This window comes from Pithys albifrons, chromosome 1 (assembly GCF_047495875.1).
Source record: "Pithys albifrons albifrons isolate INPA30051 chromosome 1, PitAlb_v1, whole genome shotgun sequence".
In the NCBI taxonomy this organism is placed as follows: Eukaryota; Metazoa; Chordata; class Aves; order Passeriformes; family Thamnophilidae; genus Pithys; species Pithys albifrons.
Window position 1 is genome coordinate 2,134,087 of NC_092458.1, and position 12,527 is coordinate 2,146,613.

General features: G+C 36.6%; 1 protein-coding gene across 11 annotated transcripts in view; it reads left to right on the top strand.

Annotated features, from left to right (window-relative positions):
* Positions 1–12,527, top strand: part of DMD (dystrophin) — a 1,187,916-nt gene that overhangs the window by 522,816 nt on the left and 652,573 nt on the right. For all 11 annotated transcript variants that reach the window (XM_071568723.1, XM_071569521.1, XM_071566241.1 and 8 more), the window contains one exon: positions 3,181–3,353. In XM_071568723.1, the coding sequence (XP_071424824.1) occupies positions 3,181–3,353 (173 nt within the window). The remainder of the gene's footprint in view (positions 1–3,180; positions 3,354–12,527) is intronic.

The window sequence follows — 12,527 nt, forward strand, 5'->3', positions numbered from 1 at the left end:
AGGGAGGAAAAGAGAGGGGAAAGGAAAAAAAAACACTTAAAACCGCATTTATACTAAAACTACATATATTTTTCACAGAAAGAAAGAGACAATTAGAAGAGAGTACAAATATTCACTCACACAAGTCTGCAACAACAAGTTCCCCACCTCAACTTCTGAACGAACACACAAATTCTACTGTCCTAACTACACATTACTTAAGGAAAGACTTATTCCCCAGGGAGACAAACCCAAGCAGAAAGGAGAGACCCAGAACACATTTGACTTTCCTGAGATACCCTGTGAGCCAGTGGTGGGCCTGGTCCTCTCCATCCCCCCTGGGACAGCATCGTGTGTCCTCCCAAGAGGAGGCTGAGAAGCCACTGCCTTAACCACTCCCACACTGGTTCCTACTGCCCTGGAGATGATGCCATAATGTGGTATGGAATACAAACTTACTGGCTAGAAGAGGTCAGCTGTTAGCTCAGCCCAGCTCAAGTCAGCTGACAGCTTCAGCCTAGTCCAGACTTGAGAGCCCAAATCTAGGCCCACCTGGGGGAACCCATAACAACTCTCCAAATAGATCTGTCAGTAACACTGTGCTTGGTGACAGATTTGTACACAAATAGCCAATGAACTGAATTTTTACAGAAAGTTTTCTTTTTCTGGCAGATAAAGACAAATTCCAGGTAGTGAAAATGAAGTGGTGTCTAAGTCTCCAGCACTCAGATCTCTCTTTTAAGAGCAATGAGATGGATCATTCCCTAAAGGCTACTGTCACTTCAGCTGCTAATGATTTTCTGTTATCCCTTTCTTAAAAAAACAACGTAGAGCTTTGTGCACTTCTGTTAACCATGTTACACAGTCTCCCAAGGCACTATTACCTAAAGCTTGAAGCTCTTCTCTTCAGTGTGAAAGATGGGGTATGTGTGTGAGATACCTGGGTATGTGCATACATATATATACAGGATCCCTCTTTTTCTTTTCTCTTGGACATTCCTATATTAAGTTATAGAACATCAGCTGTATCATCTTGCTTTTTCTGAGCAGCTGTGCTTTAAACAAAAGCAAAAATCTGACATAGAAACTGTATAACCATTCATAGACCCCTAGCTTTAAACATTAAGAGATGTGTCACTTATCAATTCGAAATGCATAGATGTATTTTATCTGGTTTTAATATTTAGCAAATTGTTCTCCTTGGTTAAAACAACCCATACAATTTCAATACACATAGGCACATATATTACTCTTCATGCTAAACATATCACAGTAAGTGTCCTCTTGGTGGCTGAGATGAGTTGATATTCAGATCTACTGAGAAGTACTTACTTGGAGTGCTTAAGTCCTGGCAGCTTTGCACATTTCAATTATATTTTCTCCTGTTCTTTAATTATGCAAATTTTTAGTCATCGAGGTTTTGTGGAAATGCTACCTCCTGTATTCAAGGGATATAATCTTGGAAGCATTTTATGGAGGCATTTTATGTTTTTATCCTCTGATGTTTCTTATATTCAGATTAATAACATTGAATACCTGAATCATCCATGGCCTGAGTGTGTAAAACAAAGGTTTAGGTAGACCTGAGTAAGGAGTGCTGAGTGTGAGACATTATGCTGGGAAAGTCAAATGAATTTGTTGAGTGATGGCACAGACCCAGCCAGCTTTCACTCTATTTGATGGATTGCTGACAAGGAGGAAACATGTTCCTTATTGTGAATCATCCCAGAGAGAAGACGTCTATCATTTCCTTTTTATTTATAAGTGTTCATTTAGTCTTCTAAATATGTCACAGTTCTCAAGACCTATGCATTCTAATTACTAATCATAAGGGGCTTTATGGAATGTTCCTTTAACCTTCCCCTTCCTCTTCCTCTTCTCTTTCCCTTCCCCTTCTCTTCCCATTCCTTTTGAGTTTTTTTCTTTATTTGTTTTTTCTTTTTTCTTTTCTTTCTTTTTCCTCACCTTGTTTTTTATTTTTTTTCTTTCCTCAAAGAACAGCATGTTATACTATTTACAGCCCTAGAGCTTTAGCAATCCAGAGTTTGTTGGGTTTTTTTTTTGTTTTGGGGGGGAGGTTTGAGGCTGGGGTGTGAGGTATGCAATTATTTCAGTGCATTGCCCTCACAATTCTGTAAGGACTTCAACTATTATATGTGTAATGAAGTGTTATAACATTAATTAGTTATAAAATTATAATGACGTTTTCAGAGTTACTCAGACTTTGTATTAAGTGCTTACTGTTTTTAAAATATTTATCCAGCAATTTGGGGGAGAAAATTATTTGGATAATTATCATTATTTCCCTGTCACTTTATATGAGTACTACTAGTGATATACTATAACACTCTGTTATATACTTGGTTCTAAAATACTGGTTTTAAATCATATTCATTGCAATAGAATTGTAGAACATATGAAATGGATGATGTGTCTATCAATTAAAATAATATTAAAACCCATTCATAGATAAGGAATTCATAATACTGAAAAAAGGGGAAATGCGAAGTATAGTTTACATGGATATATTAAATATGTCTTTATTAAGAAAAATCAGGAGTTACAGAGTTAGAAGTCAAATCAACATTTGGAGCTGACATATATTAGACTAAAAACCAAAGAAAGCCAGGAGAGAGGGAAGGCCTCCCTGCTCATGGACTGGGAAATACTTCAGTTCAGTTCAAGCTGTCCATGAAGTCTATCCAATTTCTAATAGCTTTCTAAGACTAACAGCTTCTTCCTAGTAGCTACACACATCTTTGCAGCAACCTTGTGTATACTAAACTTTATATGTTCAGGTTACTGGTAGAGTAACACCTTAAAGTCTGCATCAAAATTAGTACTGTTAGATGCAGTTTTAAAATGTTAGGATACAGTGTCCAGTAACTTGGAACAAATTGAAAATGACTATTTAGTTTGATTAACAGAAAGGAAAAAGAATGAACAACCAAAACAAGAAATTCATCAGTGTTAAAACATGAGGCAGAACAATGATAGGAAAATAGTGGCAGATGGGTAAAATATAAGGCACAGTAAAAGCATTATATCAGTTATTATACCTGGTTATTGTAAAACTGATGTTATTATAAACGTTATTGCTTCATTAGCTTTTTCCACCACTTTCTTTTGCTTATGAAAAAGTAGTTGTTATTTATAAAAACAATGTTTTGTTTTTATTTTTTTAATATCTTGATTTTACAGAGCATTAAAGATAGCCTGGGAAGACTGCAAGATCGTGTAGAAATTATTCACAATAAGAAGACTTTGGCTTTGAAAAGTGCTACACCAAAGGAAGCAGAGAATATACAAGAAAAGCTGAGCCAGCTCAACTTCCAGTGGGAGAAAGTGAACAAGATGTACAGGGAGCGACAGGCGTAAGTAACTTTTAAAAAATGCTCTTTCTGATGGATCCATGAATATTTGGCCTACTGTTATTTTCTTGTCCGTGTTCTTTTTGTGGGGATACCTTTAAGGGTCACAAGCAATATTTTCTTGTAATAAGCCTGGAACATTTATAGGGAATTGTATTTTAATTTATAAGCAATTTTGTAGAAAAAAGGTTGACCAAATACCACTTGCATTGGACCCAAATCCGACATCATATTCCTATGTCATTGTAAACAACATACTTTTACCCTGAAATAGTTTTAGGCATTTAGTCTGTCCTGGGTTGAGCTGTCAAAATGCTAACTGTCCAAGACAAAGTGAAAAGGGTTCTTCCTTCCCCCAACCAGCTAAGGGGAAAAGAAGAGGGAGAGAGGAAAAAAAAACTTCCAAAGTCAGGTTTATGCTGAAACTAACTACATGTATTTATACAGAAAGGAGAAAATTAAGAGGATACTACAATATAACACACACTTACACAAGTTATGTATAACAAGAAATAACTTCCCACTTCCCAGTAATACAAAGCCCATTACTCTAAATTCATAAGCTCTCCAAAAGACACTCAGCAAGAAAGAGAAAGTATAACAACAAAATGTTTCTACTTCCCTGAATGCAAACAAAATGCAAGCAGAGGCAACAGGAGCAGGGCCCAGCATAGTAGAGGAGCTGCCAGATGCTCTCCTTTAGTGCAGCCATGATGGAACTGACCAAGCCACTCCCACACACTGGATTTTACACCCTTTGAGATGATGTAGTATGGTATGGAATACAATATTATTGGCTGGAAGAAGTCAGCTGTGAGCTGGCTCAGTCCAGCTCAAGTCAGCTGACAATTCCCAGGCCTAGCTGAACTTTTAAAACCTAAATTTAGGCCCACCTGGCTAAACCCATAACATATTCCACCCCTTATTCCATACCATATTACATCACTCATATCTTCAATCTATCTATTTCCGCGCTTAAACAGTCTTTGTTCTTTCCAGGGCTGTCTTCCACCCCTCCATATTGTAGGCAATAGTCCATTAGCATGGGGTAGGTACTTTAGACAGGAAAAACAGTTCATCATTGGACACTAACACTAGTTCAGCTCAGGTCTTCTTCATCTGATGGTTAATGGATTTGTACATTTGTTATTGATTTCAAAATTTGAATATGTGATGGACGCATCAGAGTGAAATCCCTTTTAATTGCTGAGGATTTGCTAGTTTGAGGGGCAGTTCTCACTTTATATCTAAGAATCATAGCTAGAATTGTTAGCAGCTTTGAATTTCGTGTCATCTTTTTATAATTTTGTGTATTACACTTCAAGAGAAGTATAGAAACCATTGAAATTAAATAAAGCTGTGATCTTCTATAGCTTATTTTTTAATATCCTTGTACATTATTTCTGATGTTTGTAATCTGAGAATCATATTATGATACAAAATATAGCCAACCTTATTTCATATTTCAGGCACGGCTCCTGTTTAGGAACACAGCAGACAGAGGCTAGCAAACCAGAAAACTTATTTGTGCTCTGTAGTAGATAGCTCATGTTTACAAATTTTAGAATTGTGCAGCAAAAGAAGAGTTTATTTACTCTTAATTTTTTTAATTAGATGATATTTCAGATATTACAGGCAGTGATACAGAAATTGTGACCATTTGTGGGATGTACCTTTTTTCCAATATGAGTAATTTAAGACTTAACAAAAAAGTTTTCCTTAGATAAAAGTCATAGTTTCAAGCATTTATGGAATTACCACAGTAAAGTCCTTGACAATTCTTCTGAGCATCTAAGACATTAATCTGATAATGAAAATCATTATATATATATATATATATATATATATATATATATATATATATATATATATGTGACTAGTTTCATTCATTTCCATTGTCCATTCATAGGAATTTTTATGCTGAAAATGCCATTAAAATTTCATTTGATATGCTACTTCAAAAGACAATAAGTTGCTATTTTCTAGAATATAATTTTTGCACTCCACATATGTTTAGAAATATCCCTTCTCAGAAAATGTTCTTATATGCATTATAAATATTCTGCAAAAATTAATTTAATGTCCAAATAATTATTGTGCTGTACCGTAGGATGAGATAGGATTCTAGGTGGGTAAGCAGTAACCAGAAGTAAGTAGAAGTAAAAAAAAATATACTTAATGAACTGGTATTGTCCTGCAATCCAGTACTTGGTAACTTTTATAGGTTTTGTTTGTTTATTTGTTTTGAAATATTGGTAAACAGCTGTCACTTTGCAGATTTGACTAGACATGTTATTTCCACTGTTAGCCAGTCATAGAATCATAGAATCATAGAATCGATTGGGTTGGAAAAGACCCCTGAGATCATCAAGTCCAACCCTTCGTCCAACTCCAGTCCATTTACCAGATCATGGCACTCAGTGCCACGGCCAATCTGTGTTTAAAAATCTCCAGGGATGGTGAATCCACCCCCTCTCTGGGCAGCCCATTCCAATGCCTGATTACTCTCTCTGGAAACAATTTTTTTCTGATCTCCAACTTAAATTTCCCCTGGCAGAGCTTGAGCCCATCATGCCCCCTTGTCCTATTGCTGAGTGCCTGGGAGAAGAGACCAACCCCCACCTGGCCAGAACTTCCCTTCAGGCAGTTCTAGACAGTGCTGAGGTCACCTCTGAGCCTCCTCTTCTCCAGGCTGAACATCCCCAGCTCCCTCAGCCTCTCCCCATAGGGCTTGTGCTCCAGTCCCTTCACCAGCCTTGTTGCTCTTCTCTGGCCCCGCTCCAGCACCTCAATATCCTTTCTGAACTGAGGGGCCCAGAACTGAACACAACACTCAAGGTGTGGCCTCACCAATGCAGTCATTAGCTTTCATTTTAGATTCATGGGGAGAGAAGAGAGAAAAGCTTAAAAAAATTGCAATCAGGGAGAATGATAAAACATCTAATTCATTAGTCTTCATGTGATCTCTGCTTTGTCTCAAGATTTAAAATCTGATAATGTTTAAAAATTTGTCTATGCCTATTACTTTTTTTAAACAAAGCAAGCCTGGTTCCGGTGTAGTAAGAACAGTTCTTGTTAGTCATGATGCCATGTACAAAAAGGAAGGATATTAGAAACAAAGACTGAAGCAAAGACCCTCACAAAAAAAATAAATAAAATTTTTAAAAAAATTAAAAAATAATAAAAGTATATTTGCTTTTGTGTTTTTGCAAGAGATCAGCTTTGTCTGAACTGTTACTGCTTTGGTAGACTGAGCTCTGAGAAACCTTTGGAACCTCCTCTGTTATTGTTTTAGTTGAGTAATCTCTGAGACACCTTTGGGGTCTCCCGATATGCATTTTCTGCCACTGGAGCATAGCAAGAAGAGTGCTTCACTCTTAGCTGAAAGCTTGGACTACATCTCTGACACTTAATTTTTCCTTATTTAGACTATAGTGGTATTTAGCCAGCAGCAGAAGTCCTGTGAGGTGAAATGAATTAGTGTTTGTCAAGTATTTTGAGGTCATCAGATAAAGGCACTAGAAACTAAAGTATAATTACTGTCCAGCTGGCTTTTGCCTGGGGGAGTTCTCTGTTGTGATGGACAGCAATTCAAGGTGATGATGAGTTTGACGGCTGTCTGGAATTGCATGCCTTTTTTTTTAAATCTTTTGTTTGTGGTGTCAGTCTTGTTGTGTCACTCTTTCAGAGGTTTTCTTTGAACTCTCCATGATCCCTGTAGCTTCTGCTGTTTTGTGAGGTGCGTTTGTACTACACAGGAGTGCTGGGGAGGAGGTGAAGGAAGACAATATGGCCTTTAGCATTTTGCTTCCAGCGGTTTGTGTCTGTAAGGGGTGAAAGGATCAGTGTAAGTCTACCCTTGAGACGTGGACGAAGCTGTGTTTATGAGATATGCTATTGATGATGATGTTTTAGGACAGTTTGGGGATTATTATTGGAACTGTCTTGTTTTCAAGGGAGCGTGTCTAAGGGAATGTGAGTATTCCATGTCTGAAAGGTTACAAAAACAAATATACTGGAACTGTGTTTGTTTCTGAATATTGGTTTAGGAAATCAAATGCTTGCAATAGCATGGAGATTAATATTTAAGTAAATGAAAGTCAACTGTCATGCTGACAGATGGAAGAACAAAACAGCTTTCTTTACCCCCGTAGTTACCAGCAGAAAACTTAGCCTAAATCTCATAGAAACCATTAGAAATACTTACATTGAATTATGTTGTGTAAAATGGATTTCCTGGAAGTCCGGATTCATATCTAAATATTTTGCAACTGGCTTTGTAATGAGCTCCTTTTAATTAGAAATCAAAATAACTTTTTGATTGTTTTATAGCAGATATTGTCTTCCCAGGATATTTATGCCTCAGTCTTGCTTCTGTGAACAACCTGTGCTCCCTAAAAGTAACATTTCTAACCCTGCTGAAAATCCTTGAATCCATAAAGTACAACAAACTTTTCCAGAATAGACAGTAATTTAAGAAAGTTTCTATAGCAATTGCAAATCACTTGTAGAGAATATCAAAAAAGTATTGACTGTAAGGCAGGAAAAAAAATAGAAAAATACTCAAAAGAATATAATTTAAAAGCAAAATACTAGCATCTTACTAATATTGTAGACCTTTAGTATTTTTGAATCTGTTTCTTGATCAGGAATTAAAATTCTAGTGAATGTCTTATATTAAGTGAGGCAACTAATTTTGGCCTTTTTCACATCTCATTTAAGAATTATCTTTTAGGGCATACATTATGGACTACTCATCTAATTAATCTCAAATCCACTAAAAATTAAATGTGATGAGGGAATGCAGGAAAGTTGATATCATACATCTTTACAAAGTGTTTCTTGATAATTCTGAAATGTGTAAAAAAGTGATATGCCAATCTTATATAAAATAAATGCAAATCGTTAATAATGACAATAAAAAGAGATTGATGGCTGTATAAAACTTGCAGACAACTAGACATTTTTATATTAACAAGAGCAAACCATAAAGAACTAGTATATAGGCTTATACTAAGAATTATTTTCATTTCTGGGCAATTATACAATGACTACTTCTGAGTGACCTTAAATTAGCTTGGTAAGACCTAATGGAAAACACTTACTATACATAAGGAATCGATTCATTGTCAGAGCAATAATATTTTGTAGTTATATTTCTAACACCACATTGTGGTAGATTTCTTAATCCTTTACTGATATGTTCTGTTGAGTTGAGAACTAACCCAATTCATGGATCAGGATAATAGGAAGGAGAAATGCAATGCATGAATTTTTCAAGTGTAAGTAACCTGCCTATGTTCTGTGTTATGGGTTCCCCCAGGTGGGCCTAGATTTGGGCTCTGAAGTCTGGACCAGGCTGAAGCTGTCAGCTGACTTGAGCTGGGCTGAGCTGACAGCTGACCTCTTCTAGCCAGTAATTTTGTATTCCATACCACATTATGGCATCATCTCCAGGGAATAGGAACCAGTGTGGGAGTGGTTAAGGCAGTGGCTTCTCAGCCTCCTCTTGGGAGGACACACGATGCTGTCCCAGGGGGGATGGAGAGGACCAGGCCCACCACTGGCTCACAGGGTACCTCAGGAAAGTAAATTGTGTTGTTCTGGGTCTCTCCTTTCTGCTTGGGTTTGTCTCCCTGGGGAATAAGTATTTTCTTAAGTAATGTGTAGTTAGGACAGTAGAATTTGTGTGTTCATTAAGAAGTTGAGGTGGGGAACTTGTTGTTGCAGACTTGTGTGAGTGAATATTTGTACTCTCTTCTAATTGTCTCTTTCTTTCTGTGAAAAATATATGTAGTTTTAGTATAAATGCAGTTTGAAGTGTTTTTTTTCCTTTCCCCTCTCTTTTCCTCCCTTTCCCTGGTGTTAGGAGGGAGGCTTTTCTCTCTGTGCTTGGGGGGGTTGGCAGTTGCTTATCTCAAACCAAGACAGTAACCTGCCTATGTTCTGTATTACAGCAGAACCAGTAAGCCTTGAGGACATGCCTGCCTATGGTATCTGAATGAGATCCAGTTTCTGTGGTCTGCTTGCTTACTAGAAAGTATATAGATATAATACTAAGACATCTGCATTCAGCCCAAGTGATGTATTAAGGGTATAGTTATCTTTTCATAATGTATCTTTTGCCATTGAAGACAAGTCATCTTGCCTACCTTTAGCCATCCAAGTTTTAGTTATCTATTTTACAGTACTTGTTACTTTCTTTCTCAGTTGAGTAATCCCAGGCAGTTCTCTCACAGATAGCTGTTGAACCATATAGTGGGTCCACTGACTCTTCAAGACAAGGCAAGATAAGACTAGACACATTACTTTTAGATAGAAAAAATTAGGGGAGAATAATCTTCACCTAGAAAGTGTAACAAAATAAAGGGTTTAATTTAGGTCTGAACATGTTGTTATATATCTCTTTCACTAAGTCCAGTCAGCATTTCTTTGTTCCTTGCCTTAACTCTGACAAAGTGAATGACAAAAATGAATGTTAACTGGTTTTGTTTCAGTGTAGGGAGAAAAGCAACTGGTGGAAGGCTTAGGTGTTTTGGGAGAAAGTGAGAAATAGTGGCTGTTCTCTTTTGTCAAGACATCTGCTCATGTATTTCTGATGAGGTTGTAAGTCTTGCTACAAGAGTGGCCTTTGGGCTCAGGATTCAAGGTGAAAGTGAAAACCAGAACAGATTAGTTCATCCCCAATGGCAGAAGGAATTTTTTTCCTTTTAAATGTTTATCTCAAAATAGCTACCATGCCTTAGTTGCATGCAGGGGAGGTTTTTCCCTAGCTTTCTTTCACAGTGACTCAAGTTGTTCTTTTAGATTTGGAAAAGGGCAATGTATAATCCTTGACTCTTACAGCCAACATTAGTTGTTAATTTATTCCCATTCCTTGCTTACAGTATAGAAATACTCTCTGTAGCAGTTGTTTTACAATCAAATTCTTGCAACAGATTTGCCACTTAATTTGCTCCCATAATATCACACCATCAAGTTAGTGTAAGTTTCATTGGTTGCTTAATTGCTAACAAGTAAGTATATAATAAGCAGGTATAATGAAATTTTTTATTATGGACAATCTAGATAGGTCTTTCTGCCAATATTTATGATGCAAAAAAACCCAAAATATATAGATTGTTTTTGTGGCCTAGTTTATAACTAGAAAGATTTGATTAACAGAAAAAGCTGGAAAATATTTTTACTTTATACATAGCCATAAAGATGTCTCTTTTCATAGGGAAACATATATAAGATCATCTTCTAACTGGAAAAGCTGCAAGTGTTATTTGTTAAACTTAAAAAGCAAAGTTGAGGCAGGATGAGAAATAACACTGTAGCTTTTGGAAAGAGAGTTATGTTTGTTAAATCACCGTTATGTGGTAGTTTTAGAGTCTAAAACAGAAACTTCTTGGTATGGGAATTGAAAGTGCCTGTATTGTAACACAAGGTGAAAATAAGGAATTCATAATTTATTTTTAATAAGTAGCAGAGATCATCTGTGAAAGTTTGCCAGCTGAAAAAGAATCTTGTATGGTTTTAAATCACTAACCTTCAAGCCTGACAATTAGCATAACTTAGCATAACTTTACTGTAAAATGCTCAGTGACAAAAATGCACTACATTCATACAGGAATTATCATGTAGTGTCTTATTCTGCTGTACAAACTAAGATTTTCATGGAAATGTCTGGGAAATGTTAGAGCTTGATTATGAATACGTGGGCTTTAGAACTATGGGAATGCAAATATTTATGAGGACAAATATAAGCAAAAGCAAATTGACAATGAGCTGTCTGGATATGAACTGTCTTGGGCCTTCATATCAGATATGAAAATAATACGACGTTGTGGTCAGTGTCATAAGCTATGAGACACAGCAGAAGTGCAGAGTGCATTTGCTTTAGGGACAATGCTATGTTAGTGCATCTCTGTAATGTCACAGATAGTCCTGATTTGTGCCCAACCATCTCAAAAGACAGGCAGAGCACATTCATGCTTAGCCACATCCATCTCTGTAGGTGCAGGATAAGAGAGCTGCACTATATCCTCAGGTCTGAAACTTCCTTCCCAATGACTTCTGTTACTTTCTCTGGCTCTTGACAATTAAGGCAGACTTTCACTGTTGGTATTGAACCATTATGTTGAGTGGTTCAAGAATATTTTACTGGATGAATAATTTGTTTAGCTGCATCAGTGGCCCACTGGATGAAGGATGACATTGCAGGAATTACCATTAGGTCCTACACATATTGGCTGTATTAAGGTGACTTCCTTTGTAGAATTCCTTTGATGCTTTTTAAGGAATTGCCTCTCTCTAGTTGCCATGGTGCAGTGTACACCTACTTTTAAATACCTCCCAGGAGACCATTTTTGACAGCAGAGGGAGCCTAGTCTTTTAAAATATGTAGCTAAAGTCAGAAGTTACAATTTTCTGCTTTATACAGTTTTGACCACTGTTGTTTCAGAGCTCTGTACATGTTATTGCTATGATCTAATAAATATAATTTTCCAGTTCTTCCTCCAAGGCAATTTTAATGCAACTTTTTTCTTTTATTAAATATATTACATATACCTCTGTGTGCCAAAGAGACAAAGAAGGCACACATTGTATTTGGAGTGGAAAGCAGCAGGTTTTGTGTTATAGACCTTGTTACTGAATAGTTTTGAGATTACAAGGTTCAGTGTTCTGTCTTGGTGACCTTCAGTAATTCAGTAGAGCTGGTAAATTTTCTTTTCGTTATGGACACCTCTGTTTGAGGTGATTTCAGCAAGACCTAGCCAATATTTTTGTGATCCACAGTATTATGGCAATTGACCTGGACAAAACTGTTGCTTTGGCTCATGCTCATAGCACCAGGTACACTGCAGACTGACAGAGTAGTCTCTGCTCCCAGTCTAGACCCTTGAGATTAATTTAGCCTTGTATTTATTTATCTGTGGAACTACAAATATGCAGTTTTATTTAACTCAGAAAATAAATTTACTTCTTAAATTGAACCAGAGTATTCCAGGGATTTTTTGTTAAAGAAAGCAAAATACCTGGTTTCTATTTACTATTATTTTGAGGGGACTGTGGCATCCCACCCTTAAGGGAAAGGGAGTACCCAAGATTTCTAGATGCCTCTTGTCAAAAAGGAATGACAAAAGTGAGATGATCCATAAAGACTTTAAAAGTTTTATTAGTAAATTGTAC